General features: G+C 28.9%; 6 protein-coding genes and 1 non-coding gene across 8 annotated transcripts; 2 read left to right on the top strand and 5 right to left on the bottom strand.

The window, feature by feature from the left end:
• Positions 1–101: 101 nt before the first annotated feature.
• LOC103574119 (uncharacterized) lies at positions 102–1362 on the bottom strand. The gene is made up of 3 exons (XM_008553483.3): positions 1281–1362; positions 634–829; positions 102–560 (listed from the first exon to the last, which is right to left on the bottom strand). The coding sequence occupies exons 1-3, from the start codon at positions 1353–1355 to the stop codon at positions 202–204; spliced, it is 630 nt and encodes a 209-aa protein (XP_008551705.1). The 5' UTR covers positions 1356–1362; the 3' UTR covers positions 102–201.
• A 29-nt stretch (positions 1363–1391) lies between these two features.
• On the bottom strand, positions 1392–5101 carry LOC103574115 (uncharacterized). Its single transcript, XM_008553476.2, has 7 exons — positions 4952–5101; positions 4544–4739; positions 4225–4467; positions 3145–3674; positions 2233–2590; positions 1810–2144; positions 1392–1676 (listed from the first exon to the last, which is right to left on the bottom strand). Exons 2-7 carry the CDS (start codon positions 4733–4735, stop codon positions 1565–1567), a joined length of 1770 nt encoding a protein of 589 aa, XP_008551698.1. The 5' UTR covers positions 4736–4739; positions 4952–5101; the 3' UTR covers positions 1392–1564.
• On the bottom strand, positions 2869–2939 carry Trnag-gcc (transfer RNA glycine (anticodon GCC)). Its single transcript has one exon. It is a non-coding gene; the product is annotated as a tRNA-Gly (tRNA).
• A 573-nt stretch (positions 5102–5674) lies between the features above and the next one.
• LOC103574114 (tRNA (cytosine(38)-C(5))-methyltransferase) lies at positions 5675–7650 on the top strand. Of its 2 annotated transcripts, XM_053740968.1 has the most exons (3): positions 5675–5754; positions 5906–6249; positions 6540–7650. In XM_053740968.1, the coding sequence occupies exons 2-3, from the start codon at positions 6195–6197 to the stop codon at positions 7562–7564; spliced, it is 1080 nt and encodes a 359-aa protein (XP_053596943.1). In that variant the 5' UTR covers positions 5675–5754; positions 5906–6194; the 3' UTR covers positions 7565–7650. The 2 variants fall into 2 exon arrangements, with proteins under 2 accessions (XP_053596943.1, XP_008551697.1); XM_008553475.3 differs by lacking the exon at positions 5675–5754 and having other exon boundaries at positions 5854–6249.
• Positions 7651–7685: 35 nt separating this feature from the next.
• Positions 7686–8589, bottom strand: LOC103574113 (transcription factor MafG). Its single transcript, XM_008553474.3, has 2 exons — positions 8448–8589; positions 7686–8185 (listed from the first exon to the last, which is right to left on the bottom strand). The coding sequence occupies exons 1-2, from the start codon at positions 8472–8474 to the stop codon at positions 7820–7822; spliced, it is 393 nt and encodes a 130-aa protein (XP_008551696.1). The 5' UTR covers positions 8475–8589; the 3' UTR covers positions 7686–7819.
• Positions 8590–8720: 131 nt separating this feature from the next.
• On the top strand, positions 8721–11972 carry LOC103574111 (CDP-diacylglycerol--glycerol-3-phosphate 3-phosphatidyltransferase, mitochondrial). Its single transcript, XM_008553473.3, has 7 exons — positions 8721–9063; positions 9195–9393; positions 9664–9786; positions 9893–10170; positions 10238–10746; positions 10817–11026; positions 11097–11972. The coding sequence occupies exons 1-7, from the start codon at positions 9032–9034 to the stop codon at positions 11297–11299; spliced, it is 1554 nt and encodes a 517-aa protein (XP_008551695.1). The 5' UTR covers positions 8721–9031; the 3' UTR covers positions 11300–11972.
• Positions 11820–14595, bottom strand: LOC103574110 (eukaryotic translation initiation factor 3 subunit B). Its single transcript, XM_008553472.3, has 3 exons — positions 14386–14595; positions 13964–14159; positions 11820–13882 (listed from the first exon to the last, which is right to left on the bottom strand). The coding sequence occupies exons 1-3, from the start codon at positions 14519–14521 to the stop codon at positions 12106–12108; spliced, it is 2109 nt and encodes a 702-aa protein (XP_008551694.1). The 5' UTR covers positions 14522–14595; the 3' UTR covers positions 11820–12105.
• Positions 14596–14671: the final 76 nt, after the last annotated feature.

Raw genomic sequence — 14671 nt, 5'->3', positions numbered from 1 at the left:
TACTTCCTAAAATAGTCAATAATTACTGTAAATATATATATTTTAATACATAGATTATATATTTTATAATAATTACCTCAGTTTTTTTTAGATTTTCTTCCAGATCACAACGTTCTGCTTTTAATTTTTCTAAATGACATTTTTTGTCACCAATTTCAGTGTCATAACGATGAAGCAACGACATTAATTGTGATATTACTTTTATTCTAACAAAGAAATTAAAAGGAAAAATTCATATATTAGATAAGAAATAAATATATCAATAAAAAAAGACCTTTTAGAATAGATTTCCATCTCTAATTTTTTATTCGTCGCCATCAAAGCATCGGTTTTATTTTTAGTAAACCCACAAATTTGATTTAAATCATTTTGTCTTGCTAGAGATTGTTTATATTCATTAACTTGCATACGTTCATATTTATTTGATATAAATTCTGTGTCATTTATATATTTATCATTAAATTCTTTCAACACTTTAACATTCTTCAAGTACTCGCTCATTAATTTCGATTCGATTTCTCGGTGAAGTTTACGTTGGTAAAATAATTTTTCTGACAGCGCTAAATAAATAAATACTTATATGATAAAATATTTTTTATAAAATAATTTAAATTGATGAATAAAATAATTTACATTTGTAATTATCTTGTATTTTATTGACATGATGCCACAATTCACAGTAATAAGATTGTCGGGTTCTTTCATCAGTAACTGACAGTCCAAGTCTTGATAATCCATAATCAATAAATGATTTGACATAACTTAGAAATTTATAATTTTCATTTGAATTTAATTCGCCAGCAAGTTTTTCAATCTCTTCTATTCCGCTCTGTTTATAATAATTTATTTACAAACATTTAAGTAGTGAAATTTTTTCAAAATATTCAATGACTACTGTCATAACCGTATCAAAATTTAAATAATTAATTAATTCATTTAAAAAAATTAATTGTCGTCGGGATGTAGATTTAAAAAAAAAAATTAATTAGTTATCAATTAAAAGTTGCAACCACATTGTACTTTTTTTCAATCAATTCTGTAATTTTGTTTCTTAACTGATTGATAAAATATTAATACGCTTATGACAGTTGAGTTATTGAAAATTTTTTAAAAGAGGGGGGGGGGGTATTGTCTGAGAATGATGACATTAATAATCAAACATACTAATATTAATTATCTACATAAAATTCCATAACTCTATTAGTAAATTAAAATTAATTTTTACTCTTATAAATTAAATACTTATTCTTATTAAGTTAAAAAAAAAATAATAAATGTACCTGTACCACAGAGTTGACATTTAAATTTACAATATAAAATAATTTATCTGCATGATAGTTTTCCATATTTAACATTAAACAAGTGAAGTTATTGAAATAAGTAATAAAAAATTTAACTTTCCACAATTAAAACTTGAAATTTATTTATCTCAATACATTTAAATAATTTTTTAAAGATTTATTTATTTATAAATAAAATTTTATTTCTTCAAAGTTGTGGACACAAAAATTCTGGATTTTTTTTTTTAAATATATATATATATTTAAATACACAAATAAAAGATTCAAACATTTGTTCGCGCGTTTTCACGTCCTTTAGCGCGTTTAAAATCCCATGAATATTCTTTTTTATCGTTTGTTTTTTTTTCTGTCCGCCAATTATCACGTCCTTCAGATCTATTAATAAATTATATTTAATAGTAAAATATATAAAGCAAGAGCATGTTCGGAAATTTCCTATGAATATTTATCAATCTCCCGAGTGTTTTTCTGAACATACCCTGAATATTTAAATAAATTTTATTGTTACCTTTTGAATTGCCAGTTTTCATTTTTCTCAAATGAATTTTTCCTATCGTTATTGCGCTGTTTGCTACAAAATTTACTATGACAAACAGAGTCATCATCATTTTTAATATGAGATTCCTTAGTCTTATCTTTATATTTATCTACTGGAGGAGCATTGGGTTTAAGTTTAGCGGTATCTCTTATTATTTTAGCATTTAAATCATTTGATTTACTATCATCTGTTATCGAATACTCTTTATGATAATCTCTTTGAGATTTAAATTTTCTCTTCATTTCTCCGTACTCTCCTTTGTCATTTCTCCCATTTTGCTTAGCGCGATATTCTTTTGAATCCATCTATAATAATTTAAATAATTATATAAAAAACTTCATATTAGAAAATATAAAATAATAAATTTATATTTACACTCATTAATTACACTACCTTAGATTTTTCTTTATCAAATTCGCGCTTAACTTCCGGTCCCACAGGATATTTATTATTTTTATCTGGTTTATTTTTCTTCTTCGGCTCATCGTTGGTAATTTTTTCATTAAATTTATCTGATTTTAGCGGTTTATTACAGTTTTTATTTTGTAAATTTAGTTTCTCTAACAATTCCAACAATTTTGGATCGTCGCCCATCGTATTTTGTATCAAACATAATCGTTGATTTAACTTACGTCTTACTTTAACTAATTTACGATGAACTTTTACAATTGAATTCTTTAAAGTCTTTGATAAATCATCAAAGAACGTCAAAGAAATATTTTTTATTTTCGATTCCACATTTTCGATGAATCTGAAACAGTGAAAAAAAACATATTTATTTATTGTTTAAGCAAATGAATATTTTATTTTAAATTAATTTTAGGGCATTCTATCACATTTTAATTTTTAACGCTTCTATTCTCATGTGAGATTCTCCTATTGAATAATTAAATTATGTCGTTTGTATCAAATCAGAAATGATATGGACCAAAAATATTTTTGTTTTCAAAGTCCCCATGAATTAATTAAAATTTATACTCTAAATAAAATATTAAAAATTAAATTTTGATTAAAAAAAAGAAAAACAAATGCATCGACCGGGAATTGAACCCGGGTCGCCCGCGTGGCAGGCGAGCATCATACCACTAGACCACCGATGCTGGTGACTCCATTACGGAGCGATGAATAAAATAAGCCAATGTTTTCTTGATTAAAAAAAACTGTTTAAAATGATTCAAAACAATTTGAAATGATTTAAAACAATTTGAATCGACTAATATATAGAAATAAACAGCATGAAGTAAATTATTTCTCTTAATGAAGGTTACTCCAATTTTTAAAACCATTAATATATATGTAACAAACCGTTTATTTGAATTCTCTTCGGTAAATTGAATCCCCGTCATAATTCTCTGCAGATTATCTTTCAAGTCAAGTAAATCTAGCAGCGATCGTCGATTGCAAGCAAAGTCTATACTCGTTTTATGCGGCGTGTCACCATTTTCAATGATCGAACATAAAGTATTAAATGATAATTTAACTTTGTCAATTATTTCTCTTAATGATCCATTATTTTTTAAAGTCTTAATATTTACAAGCTTATTATCACCATTATTTTTAATTGTACCAACATTAAAATTATTTATTTTTGGCTTATTCAGTACTGACACATCAATATTATCTTTTAGTAAATGAGATTCTTCTTTTAATTCATCAGTACGATAAAGTGATTTTTCACTTTCTGTATTTATATCTTTAAAATTAACATCATTAGTTGGAATTGTTGGGGTAAGAGGTGACATTTCGGTATTTCCCGGGCCAAAAAATAATCCGATGCCAAATCCAACTGTCGCTGCCAGTGTGCATGCTATCAATATATGCACTAAACTTCCGGCCTAAAAATTTAATTTATTTTAAATAATAATTGAAATATTTATCAGGTTCAAACAAATAAATCTAAATTTATGTTATCTAAATTTTGAATTTAAATAACTAAAATAAAATATATTTTATGTAATTTAATATGATACTGAAGTTAGCTGACCTCTAATAGTTTCTTGAAAAACGATAAATTATAAAAAAAAAAAAAAAATTGCACCTATAGTTTTTTTTAAATTTCTGTATGCGCATATTTTTTTTTAATTGATTTGTTAAAAAATAATCAGAAAATTAGTCATTGTCTGCTAACTACAAGATCCAATTTCAATTTAAAGCAATAAAATAAATTGTACTAAAGTTAGCCGACGTTTTTCAAAACGCTAAATTTAAAAAAAAAACTTATTTTTAAAAATTGCACCTATAGTTTTATAAATTTTCTACTTGTGCATTATTTTTTTTGATTTGTTCTAAAAAAATTCAAAAACTTGAAATTGTTTACTAACTTCTGGATCATTACAATAATAGATCCCTTACAAAATGTTTATAATAATAAATGTGAAAGTGTACCGGTAACTGGATCTTATCAACAGGTTTTATAATTTCAGTAAGGCTTCTATATAAATTATCATCACTTTTTTCACAGTCAGTTATCACAGATATACCATCTGAATCATCATCACGTGTAACAAGAGCATCATTTCTGTTTTTATCCTCATCATCTTTCATATCATCTTTCTCTTCTTTGTCTTTATCTTCATCTTCATTTTCTTTGTTACCAGCCTGAATTGATTCTCCTAAAATTTGTATGGCCTGAAATAATTTTTAAAATTTTTTAACAATCAAATTTATAAAAAATTTTAAAATAAATTTTAAAAAGTTGAATTACTTCACGAGCTTCTTCAGCATCAATGTTTTCGTCAGCATTATCATCATCGTTGTCATGTACATCAATACTATTACTAATACTAATACTGTCAGCAGATTCTTTGTCACCTATCAGAGTCCATTCACCAGAAGATGAACTATCCTCGTTATTGCGTTCGTTAACAGAACTGGATTTTTCATCAGGACTAGCCATTGCACTGGACATTTAAATGAATAATTAATAAATTAAATATAAATATATATACCATACATTGACGTAATAAAACTTGAGAATAATATACGACACTTGTAAGTACAATGGGCTATTGAGTATCAACATTCGTTTTAACTTATTTTTTTATCTTCACTACTCAATATCCAATAGGATTTATGACACAAAATACTGTTTTGTAAATTATTGTCGACTTACCTCGAGCAATTAGCTTCATAAAGATATTTATAGAATTTTGTAGAATATAACTGGTGGATTTATTTATAAATATATAAATTATAAAATGTAAGTACACTAATTGTCAATTTTCACGCGGAAATTCGTATGAGACCATAATAAAAACATGGACAAGCCGATAAACAAAGGAATTTTTTTGACACACTGAGACATGCAGTTAATAAAAACACGTACTTTTATTATTTGTCCTTGATGATAACTTTGTTGTGCTTTCTTACCAACAGAAACATTATTTCGTATTTTTTTTTTGTTTTTTATAGGATTAGTTTTATTAAAGAGGGCAGCATCTCTTCAGCCTTAAAATTTTTTACGCGCTTTTTTTTCTAATTTTCCGAAAGTTTTCCAGTAATTGGATGAATTAAGTATATGATTAATTATCAGCTGATAACTTAATATTTTATTTTATTTTGAATATTAATTAACTATAAAGCAACCACGTGGTGTTCATTTTACGCGAATTTTAATATGATTTTGAAGTTAGCAGGCAGTTCACAATTTTCGGATTTTTTTTTTCAACAATTCAATTTAAAATAAAAAAAAAAAACTAAAAATATGCACATGTAGAAAATAAAAAAAACTCTAGGTGCAATTTTTTAAAATATTTTTTTTTATAATTTATCGTTCTGAAAAATAATCCAAAAATTATTAGACGCCGGCTAACTTCAGTATCATCTTTTAGTGAGTGTGAATGTAGCAAATATAAGACAATTTATAAATTTTAAATAAATAAATTAATTAATTAAAAGAATGAAATTTAAAAAAATGTGCGTACTGTTTTTTCATTTATCTAAATACGCATTTTAAAATTTTTATTCTAAACTTACATTTTGTTTATTTATTCTAAAATTAAAAAAAAAATCAATTGTCAGCTACTTCACACTCGTGTCTTTTATTTCAATACTTTAAATTTTTTAGGTGGCAGCATCTCTCGAGCACCGAAATTACGAAGCAGCATTAAATATTAATAACACAAAGAAAAATTTTATGATTGGTCCATTTTTCCAACATCTAAAATATAAATACGCCCATTTAAAATTTTTCTGTCGCGCCTTTTTGAGGTTACGCCAAAACCCATGTGTGATGTGCAGATTCATCAGTCGTTTATCAATTCTGAAAATCAACAATAATTATATTTATAATTTATAATAAACAAAAAAAGTTATAGTTGTCATAATTAGTTGATGTCAAAGCAATTAAATAAATCATGAGGGTTTTAGAATTATACTCGGGTATTGGTGGAATGCATTATGCTTTTGAGAGTAAGTAAAATATTTACTTACTTTAGTAAATAATTATGTGAGTGTAGCACACGACAATTTATAAATTTTGAATAATTAAATAAATTAATTAAAATAATAAAATTTAAAAAAAAGCGCGCAATAATTTGTCGAATATTTAAATACGCATTTTTTAATTTTTATTTATTCAAAAATTTAAAAAGTTGACAATTGGCAGCTACATTTCCACTTATGACTAATTAAATTTTAAATTATATAATTAATATTTTAATTTAAAATGTTGAGTAATTATTTACTTATTTTTATTTTAGAAAGTGGAGTACCTGGAACAATAGTTGCAGCTATTGAAATAAGTACAGTTGCAAATGAAGTTTATAAACACAATTTTCCATCAACAAAACTGATTAATAGAAACATTGGTTCGTTGACAGTTAAAGATATTGAAGATATGAAAGTAGATAGTATATTTATGAGTCCTCCATGTCAACCTTTTACAAGAAATGGCCTTCAAAAAGATATTAACGATGCGCGAACAGTATCATTTTTTCATATACTAGAATTAATACCTCAATTGACAAATTTAAAATATATATTATTAGAAAATGTTGAACCATTTTCAAAATCTTTGTCACGTGATATCTTAACTTCATGTTTACAAAACAGTGGATTTAATTATCGTGAATGTATTCTAAGTCCCAGTGACTTTGGAGTACCTAATAGTAGATCAAGATATTTTTTAATAGCTAAGAAAAAAAATTTACCATTTTGTTTATCAGACTCAACGATAACAGACATCAACTCTGATTTAATTTTAAATATTTTATCCAAGTCGTGCCGATTCAAAATATTTAAAAATAAACACCCGGAATATCTAACAAACGATTGCATTAAATTAAGTGAAGTAGTTAGTAATTCAAATGAAATTGACACACATGAGTACAATTTACCGGAAACAATTTTAAATAAATATATTAAAGTACTAGATATAAGAAGTCCTGACTCCAAAGGGTCATGTTGTTTTACTTCAGCATACGGACGTTATGCTGAAGGCACAGGGTCAGTTTTTTCTCCATTACTCAGCTCTGATGTTGAGGAAAAAATTTATGAATTAAAAAATAGCGAGTTGACCGAAAATAACTCGGATATTTTAAAGAGTTTAAGGTTACGTTACTTTACACCTAGTGAAGTATCGCGACTCATGTGTTTTCCTCATAAATTTACGTTCCCAAGTACAATAAATAAACGACAAAGATATAAATTGATCGGCAATTCGATAAATGTCCACATTGTCAGTCTATTAATTATTCTCCTTGATTACGTACCTGATTCTAATTAAAAAAAAAAAAAAAGTATAAAGAATTGTTAATATTTTAAAATAAGATATTTATTTTAATAACAAATAAACATTTTTAATAAAACTTTTATTATATTTAAACTTATTACACCCGTTTACCTTTAAAACATGTGGTTTAATTATACTTTTAAGTTGATTATTATTTAACTGGACTAGTTATTAATTACATTTAAATAATGAGTAATTACGTAAATATATTAGATGAATTACTTATATAAATTGCAAGATAAGTAAAAATTATATTGTTTCTAATTCATGAGGAATTATGATTTTCCTTTCAGCGGCAAATTTTTTTAATGCTAAATATTTAGCATGCCAAGACTGAATTTCTGTGCGCATTAACTCATTATTCTCTTGCATCAATTCCATATCCCGAATCTCTTGGGTTTTTTCAGTCTCCAACTCATCTTTTTGCTCGAGTCTTTTAGTTCGACAACTTGCTGCATAGCCACGATTTTTTAAAGTTCTTCTACGTTGTTTCATACGCACTATCTCATCACGGGACAACCCACGTAATTTTAACTGACGATTTAAATCACGTACTGATATTGTCACGAGTTCATCATCACTGATATCCAAGCAAGGACTTGGAGAAATTGGATCCTGCAAATAAATAAATAATTAATTAATGGCGGGCAATTTAAATCGGCAGGGAAAAATTTAAACTTATGATGTTAGAAAGAAAAATAATAATTTTGTTGGTGGCTTGTTAAATATGATGCGAATAGAATAGTAACGATGAGTAGGTTACAGTATGAATATACGTCACTTACACTTACAAACAGACTCAACTATACAACTGTCGAAAACATCAGCTGTTTTATTTAAACAGAAATAATGAATAAATGAAATAAATAGTAATTACCATTTTAACGGAGCGTCTTCCATCCATTTTAAGGATCAAGTTACGATGCCACAGCAAAGGAGGAAAGTCTTTTCTTTCCGTTTTTCGTTTTTATAATAATATTGCTGAATCATTCTACAACTGGATAGCGTATATTGGCGTCAACCAGTAAAAGTTTATGCTTGTGTTAGTTTGAATTTTATCCATCCATCCAACTCATACATATATATATTTTCAAACACATGTTGATCATACGCATCTACATTAAGGCGGATTTTCATACACAATAATTACTCCTTATACACAATTTGAAAATTTTAAATAAAATTATAAAAAATAAGTAGAGAAAATTACAACATAAATTTATAAAAATGATTTTAAAAAATAAAATGCATGTAAAAATAATTTAATTATAAAAAATAATAATTTAAAAAAATATGTACAATGTATGTCACTCACATGATCATGTTGATCAATAAAAAATATATACATTAATTGAACTGTAAGAATAAACATGCGAATGATAAGTCCTTGTGTATACACGTGTGTTTTTAAGAGATTTAATTTTGGATTTATAAATCGTAGTTAATGTTTAATTATTATTCATGTATAATTTAATTAGATGCACATTTAAACGGTTAGTTAATTATCAATAATTAATAAATATTAATTAAGTTATAATTTTCTTTATATTCAATACAAGGTTAAAGCTAGATGATGAAATTATTATTTTGATATTTAATATTTATAAATATATTCCATTTTTAGTTGTAGGCTTCATGACTATAAATTTATTTTGAAACTGACAATGACACATTGGCGGCAAGTTAAAAATTTAAATATCAATTCAATCAGGATGATTAGCAATGAATTTGATTCTACTGATAAAAACAATAAAGTAAATCCTATGGATTTTTTTTATTGGTTACAAAAATCAGCGCCTGCATTTCCTGTCGATGCTTCTAAAGTATGTTTATTATTTTTATTTAAATATTTAGTAAAGTAAAAGACCTAGTACCTGATCAGGGAACTAGTACTCGATTACTCCATGAATTTCAATATCTATATTTACTGAGTTTTACTAAATATATATAAATATACAAATATATGAGTGATCAGGTATTCATTTTTTGATCAGAACTAGTTCTCCGATTGGGTACTAGTTCTATGATCGGGTACTAGGTCTCACTAAGTACGTTATCAATTACTTTGATTATTTATTAATTGTATTTTTAAGGTGACAATTATTCACGAACCCGAAGTTTTTTATTCAACTTTATTAGATAAATGTAAGAAAGCTGAGAAAAGAATAACATTAGCGTCGCTTTATTTAGGAACTGGAAAACTTGAAGGGGGTTTGGTAGGTTCGTATGTACCATTATTATGGTACACGATAAATATTATATAATTAAGTGATAAATTCAAAATTTAATGTTAACAAACTATTTAAATATTTAAATTTTAAGGTTGAAGCTATAGAAAAATCAGTAATCGCAAGCGATGGTCATTTGAAAGTAAACATTCTTTTGGATTACATGCGAGGCTCACGTGGTCACAAAAATTCCAGAAAAATGTTACAGCCATTACTTAAACAACAATGGGCTGATAACATTAAAGTTCATTTGTACCATACACCAAAATTACGAGGGTTACTCAAGAAGTTTATACCGAATCGCTTCAATGAATTAATAGGTTTGCAACACATGAAAGTATATATTTTTGATGATTCTCTAATTATTAGTGGGTAAGCTAACAGCAATTATCATAAATATATAAATTTTTATTGTAAATTTAACTTTGATTACTTAAAGGGCTAATTTGAGTAATGATTACTTCATGAATCGTCAAGATCGTTATTTTCTCATTGAAGACTGCAAAGATTTATGTGATTTTTATAATGATTTAATATCTCAAGTATCAAAGTTCAGTTTCCAATTGATGCCAGATAATTCAACGTCATTTGATACCGACTCTAGTCCTCATCCTTTCCAAAGTCCTGTGAAAGAATTTGTATCATCTGCTAACAGTCGAATACGTAAATTTTACTTCAATCAATTGGATAAACGTCAAAACGAAGCCGGGAATAATCAAGTGTCTGCAGACACATGGATATTTCCATTGATTCAAATGGGTCAGCTTGGAATTTATCACGACAATGAAATTACTTTAAGATTATTGAAGACTGCACCTGCGGGAGCTAGTCTGCGGTTCGCTACAGGATATTTTAATTTAACGACAGAGTATTCTAATGCTCTGATTCGCGATTGTCAGGCTTCAGTCCAGCTCCTTACTGCTCATCCTACAGCCAATGGTTTTTATGGTTTGTCATTTTAATTATAAATCCGATAAATTTATATTTTAATCAGTAACTAGAATTTTTGTTATCACAGGCGCTAAAGGAGTAGCCGGAGGAATTCCCGCAGCGTATACGCTGATAGAAAAATCATTTTATAAATATTGTGAACGATTGGGAATGAATGAACGCATTAAATTAAGAGAATATGTTCGTAGTGGTTGGACATATCATGCCAAAGGTCTTTGGTACACATTACCAAATCAAAAAAAACCCTCATTTACTTTAATTGGTTCTTCAAATTTTGGTAAATACTTTTTTTATATAATTTTTAATCCGCTAATTATTATTACAATCATTTTTATTTTTTACTACAGGATACCGATCAGTAAATCGTGATCTAGAAACCCAAATAGCCGTTGTTACAAAAAATGATAGATTAAAAAATGATTTGTACGAAGAGTACAATAGATTATATAAAAATTCTCATCAAGTTACTAGAAATTCACTATTACAACATGATCGAGTTGTCCCGACTTGGGTTTACGCCGCAGTATTTTTATTTCGTTATTTTTTCTAGGATAATTTTATTATTGAGTTTTAATAAAACTCTTTTTTTAAAAACCTAAAAAAATTATTTTAAATTTTACTTGACATCTCTACATATTAATTTAATTAAGTAATTTATTTCATGGTTTGAATTAATGACACTGAAGTTAGCCGGCGTCTAAAAGTTTTTGAATTTTTTTTAAAACAATAAATTACTTAAAAAATAATATTTAAAAAAATTGTATCTATAGTTTTTTTAATTTTCTACATGTACATATTTTTAGATTTTATATTTTTGTCATTGATTTGTTGAAAAACAAATTCCAAAAATTGTTAACTGTCAGTTTAATTCATAATCATTTAAATTACGACCGTAGCAATTGTGTACTGTCTTGTGGGTTAACATTTTTTCTGGAGTTTAAAATTTTCTAATCAAATCAGTTCGCTAACATAGAGAATAAGGACATACATCGTCAGCCGCAATCAGTGAAAACCGATCAAGGGTCCAATAAATAAATAAATAAATAAATATATAAAGATAAAACAAAAAATTCGAGACAAGAGGAATAAAATATATATTTTAAAATATAATATTCTATACGTAAAGTGATAGAATTTGTAAATATTATAATTAATATAGAGTACGTCTAATACCACGACTAAGTGGTCTTTTAAAAATATAAAAAATGGCCAATTTAAAAACACTTGTTTATAATAGTACGTCATTTTTTTTCTTTGCAATTGAATAATTTACTTCCCAACGATAATGCTTAAAAATATGTAGGGGCAAAACCGCGGGCACAGGTTTTAATAGTCACGACGATGATTATTTTTTTTCTATTTGTCATCAACTGGGAAAGTTTCTTCTTTGACAAAAAATTCAACGACTTCCTCTTCTACATTCTTGGTATCAGAATCTAAATTATCGGTATCAATATTGTTCCTTAACTCCATGCGACGTTTCTTCTGAGAGTTCCACTCTTCAATACGTTTCTCGCGGTATTCATTGAATGCCTTCATCAAGGCGCAACGTTTCTCAATGAGTTCCTTGGACGCACGTGTCAAACGCATTCTATCTTTGCTCTCAAATTGGGCTGAATATTTCTTGAGGTTTTTCTTTATTTCCTTTATTTGTTCAGGAGTTAACAAAGTTGGTGGACGTGGTCGCCACAGTAATTGATTGAAGGCATTCAAGTTAACACGTTTCAAAATACGACCCTGGAATGTCCAAATCCAGTAGCCATTATCGACGTTCGTCTTCCAGTTAGACACAGCCGTGACGACGTATCTGCCAGTAGGATCCCACTCGACGTCGGAGGTTTGGTAGTGATCAGTTGAGTTCATGATAGTGAAGTCATTGGTGTCAATAAACTCGAGAGCACCAGCCATTGTGGTCAGTCCAGCCAAGACAATAAATTGACCAGCAGGTGACCAGAATAAATGATTGCACGCTTTTTTCTCTAGTTTTTTTAGCAACGCTGGTTGATGTCCGTATCGTACTTCGTAGAAACTTACATTGACGCTTGGAATTTCACCGTGAATAATAGCGAATTTACTGCCAACTGGTTCCCAAGCGAACGCGTGAATGGGCTCTTTCATCTCAACACTGTCTACAGGAATTTGTTTTTCTCGCATATGGAAAATTTCAAAGTTGTACGACATTCCCGTGTACTTTTGCTCAGTTTTTTCCTTCTTTTTGGCAAATCTATCGACCTTGACACACAAGTAGTCACCAGATTTTTGCCAGAAAATTTTGCAGTCAGCTACATTGAATAGATTTTTATTTCTTATTTCATTACGACTAGGAATTTCTAAAAGTGTTACACGAGCAGGAACATCTTTGTCTTCTGGCACCCAGTAAGCGAGCACGTTATCAGTCGGTGACCAACTGAAGTCACGTATTCCTGGAGTTCTTATACTTTTTTTATCCAAAAGTCCAAATGACGGAGTCTCATAGACACTCAAAATATCTTCACCCATACAAGCTAAATACTTGTCGTCGTGAGACCACCGGAAAATTGGCCAGACAGATGATCCATCGGGAAAGAATGAACGTTTCTCATGTCCAGTAAGGATGTCCCAAATTACAAGACGTTTTTGATCAGGTCCGCCGTCCATTCGCGGCGTATAAGTCACGAGATATCGTTCGCACGGAGAGTAATCAATGCACTCAACTCCACTCTGTCCAAATCGCGCTTGCTGCTCGAATTTCGGACCTCCCCAGAGAGCAACTCCGGGTTTGTGGAACGTCGACAGGTAAGTTCCCAATGGCGACCACTTGAAGTAAGTTTCTGTCCATCGCGAACGTTCTTCAATTAGAGTTGGATCAGGCGCAGAGTTCAGCCAAATTTGTACTGACACTCCGGCACCGTTACCACAAAGAACTCCAAATTGGTCGTATGCGTCAGGTTCCAATGCATAGTAATGCAAATCATGGGCTGCACTGTAAGGTTTTGGTTTCGGAGGCTCCCAGTCTTTCGGGATTTCTTCATATTTCTTGAAATCGGTGAAAAGATTTACTTTGAAAGTGTGCTGCTTGTCAATCTTGTAGTTATTTGTAGCTTTTACCGCCGCTGCAGCATTCAATGGACTATTGTACTCCAAAAAAAAGTACCTACCAAAGCAATTAAATATTCTATAGAATAAACATCAAAGATTGTGTGCAAGACGTAGTAGTAAATGGAAAATGATTTACCCTTTGGTAATTCCATTGTCATTTTTGGGGTAAAACCGATTAACGATGGTACCAAACTTTCCGAAGACTTTGTTTATAAGTGTGTTAAATTTTTCCAGCCGTTCAGGTTCGACTTGGGGCGCGCCGTCGACGACGATCACCGACTCGACACCATCAGCCTCCGATGGTTTTTGCGCCAACACATCTGGCAGAAGTTCTGTTTAAAAATTACAAATAAAATGTTTAGTAAAAATACCACACATTGTCGGGATATAAATAAATTTTTATAGATATATATAAATATACACATGCATTATAATATATAACTTAAAGCAGGTTATGTCGCATGTCCCACATTTCCGGTAATCCATGCATGTAAAATTGCCACCGCATCAAATCGTTGGTTCGTCAGTTAAAAAAAAAATAACAAAATAGTTTTTTACCTTCATCACTAATGTCATCAACGTATCCCTCAGGGTCACTGAAGTTTGGCTCGTCATCTTCATTCATCTGCTCGTCATTATTTTGGGCTGGATCATCATTTTGATTATTTTTATCAACCAACGTCTTCTTCGCCATTTTGCGACTCCTGTGCTCCGCTTTTCCCGTCGATCTAAAGGAGAGATCAGACCCCACTGATACGATAAAAAAAAACGTTTCTTAACCTCCTAATTTTTTAACGTCATCTGGAAATTTTAATTCATAAATCAACCGCCAGATGGCCGGATT

This window comes from Microplitis demolitor, chromosome 7, assembly GCF_026212275.2.
Source record: "Microplitis demolitor isolate Queensland-Clemson2020A chromosome 7, iyMicDemo2.1a, whole genome shotgun sequence".
NCBI classification, from domain to species: domain Eukaryota; kingdom Metazoa; phylum Arthropoda; class Insecta; order Hymenoptera; family Braconidae; genus Microplitis; species Microplitis demolitor.
This window is presented reverse-complemented; position numbering and strand designations above follow the sequence as displayed.

Coding starts and splice junctions, on each gene's coding strand:
- LOC103574110 (XM_008553472.3), bottom strand. CDS start 14,521: ATGGCGAAGAAGACGTTGGTTGATAAAAATAATCAAAATGATGATCCA. Junction 14,160..14,385: donor TGATGACATTAGTGATGAAG/GTAAAAAACTAT, acceptor ATTTTTAAACAG/AACTTCTGCCAGATGTGTTG. Junction 13,883..13,963: donor GACAATGGAATTACCAAAGG/GTAAATCATTTT, acceptor TTGCTTTGGTAG/GTACTTTTTTTTGGAGTACA.
- LOC103574115 (XM_008553476.2), bottom strand. CDS start 4,735: ATGGCTAGTCCTGATGAAAAATCCAGTTCTGTTAACGAACGCAATAAC. Junction 4,468..4,543: donor ATGCTGAAGAAGCTCGTGAA/GTAATTCAACTT, acceptor AAATTATTTCAG/GCCATACAAATTTTAGGAGA. Junction 2,591..3,144: donor GAAGAGAATTCAAATAAACG/GTTTGTTACATA, acceptor TCACTGTTTCAG/ATTCATCGAAAATGTGGAAT.
- LOC103574111 (XM_008553473.3), top strand. CDS start 9,032: ATGTATAATTTAATTAGATGCACATTTAAACG. Junction 9,064..9,194: donor ATTAGATGCACATTTAAACG/GTTAGTTAATTA, acceptor TTCCATTTTTAG/TTGTAGGCTTCATGACTATA. Junction 9,394..9,663: donor TTCCTGTCGATGCTTCTAAA/GTATGTTTATTA, acceptor TGTATTTTTAAG/GTGACAATTATTCACGAACC.
- LOC103574113 (XM_008553474.3), bottom strand. CDS start 8,474: ATGGATGGAAGACGCTCCGTTAAAATG. Junction 8,186..8,447: donor GAAGACGCTCCGTTAAAATG/GTAATTACTATT, acceptor ATTTATTTGCAG/GATCCAATTTCTCCAAGTCC.
- LOC103574119 (XM_008553483.3), bottom strand. CDS start 1,355: ATGTTAAATATGGAAAACTATCATGCAGATAAATTATTTTATATTGTA. Junction 830..1,280: donor ATGTCAACTCTGTGGTACAG/GTACATTTATTA, acceptor TATTATAAACAG/AGCGGAATAGAAGAGATTGA. Junction 561..633: donor AATACAAGATAATTACAAAT/GTAAATTATTTT, acceptor TTATTTATTTAG/CGCTGTCAGAAAAATTATTT.
- LOC103574114 (XM_053740968.1), top strand. CDS start 6,195: ATGAGGGTTTTAGAATTATACTCGGGTATTGGTGGAATGCATTATGCT. Junction 6,250..6,539: donor AATGCATTATGCTTTTGAGA/GTAAGTAAAATA, acceptor TTTTTATTTTAG/AAAGTGGAGTACCTGGAACA.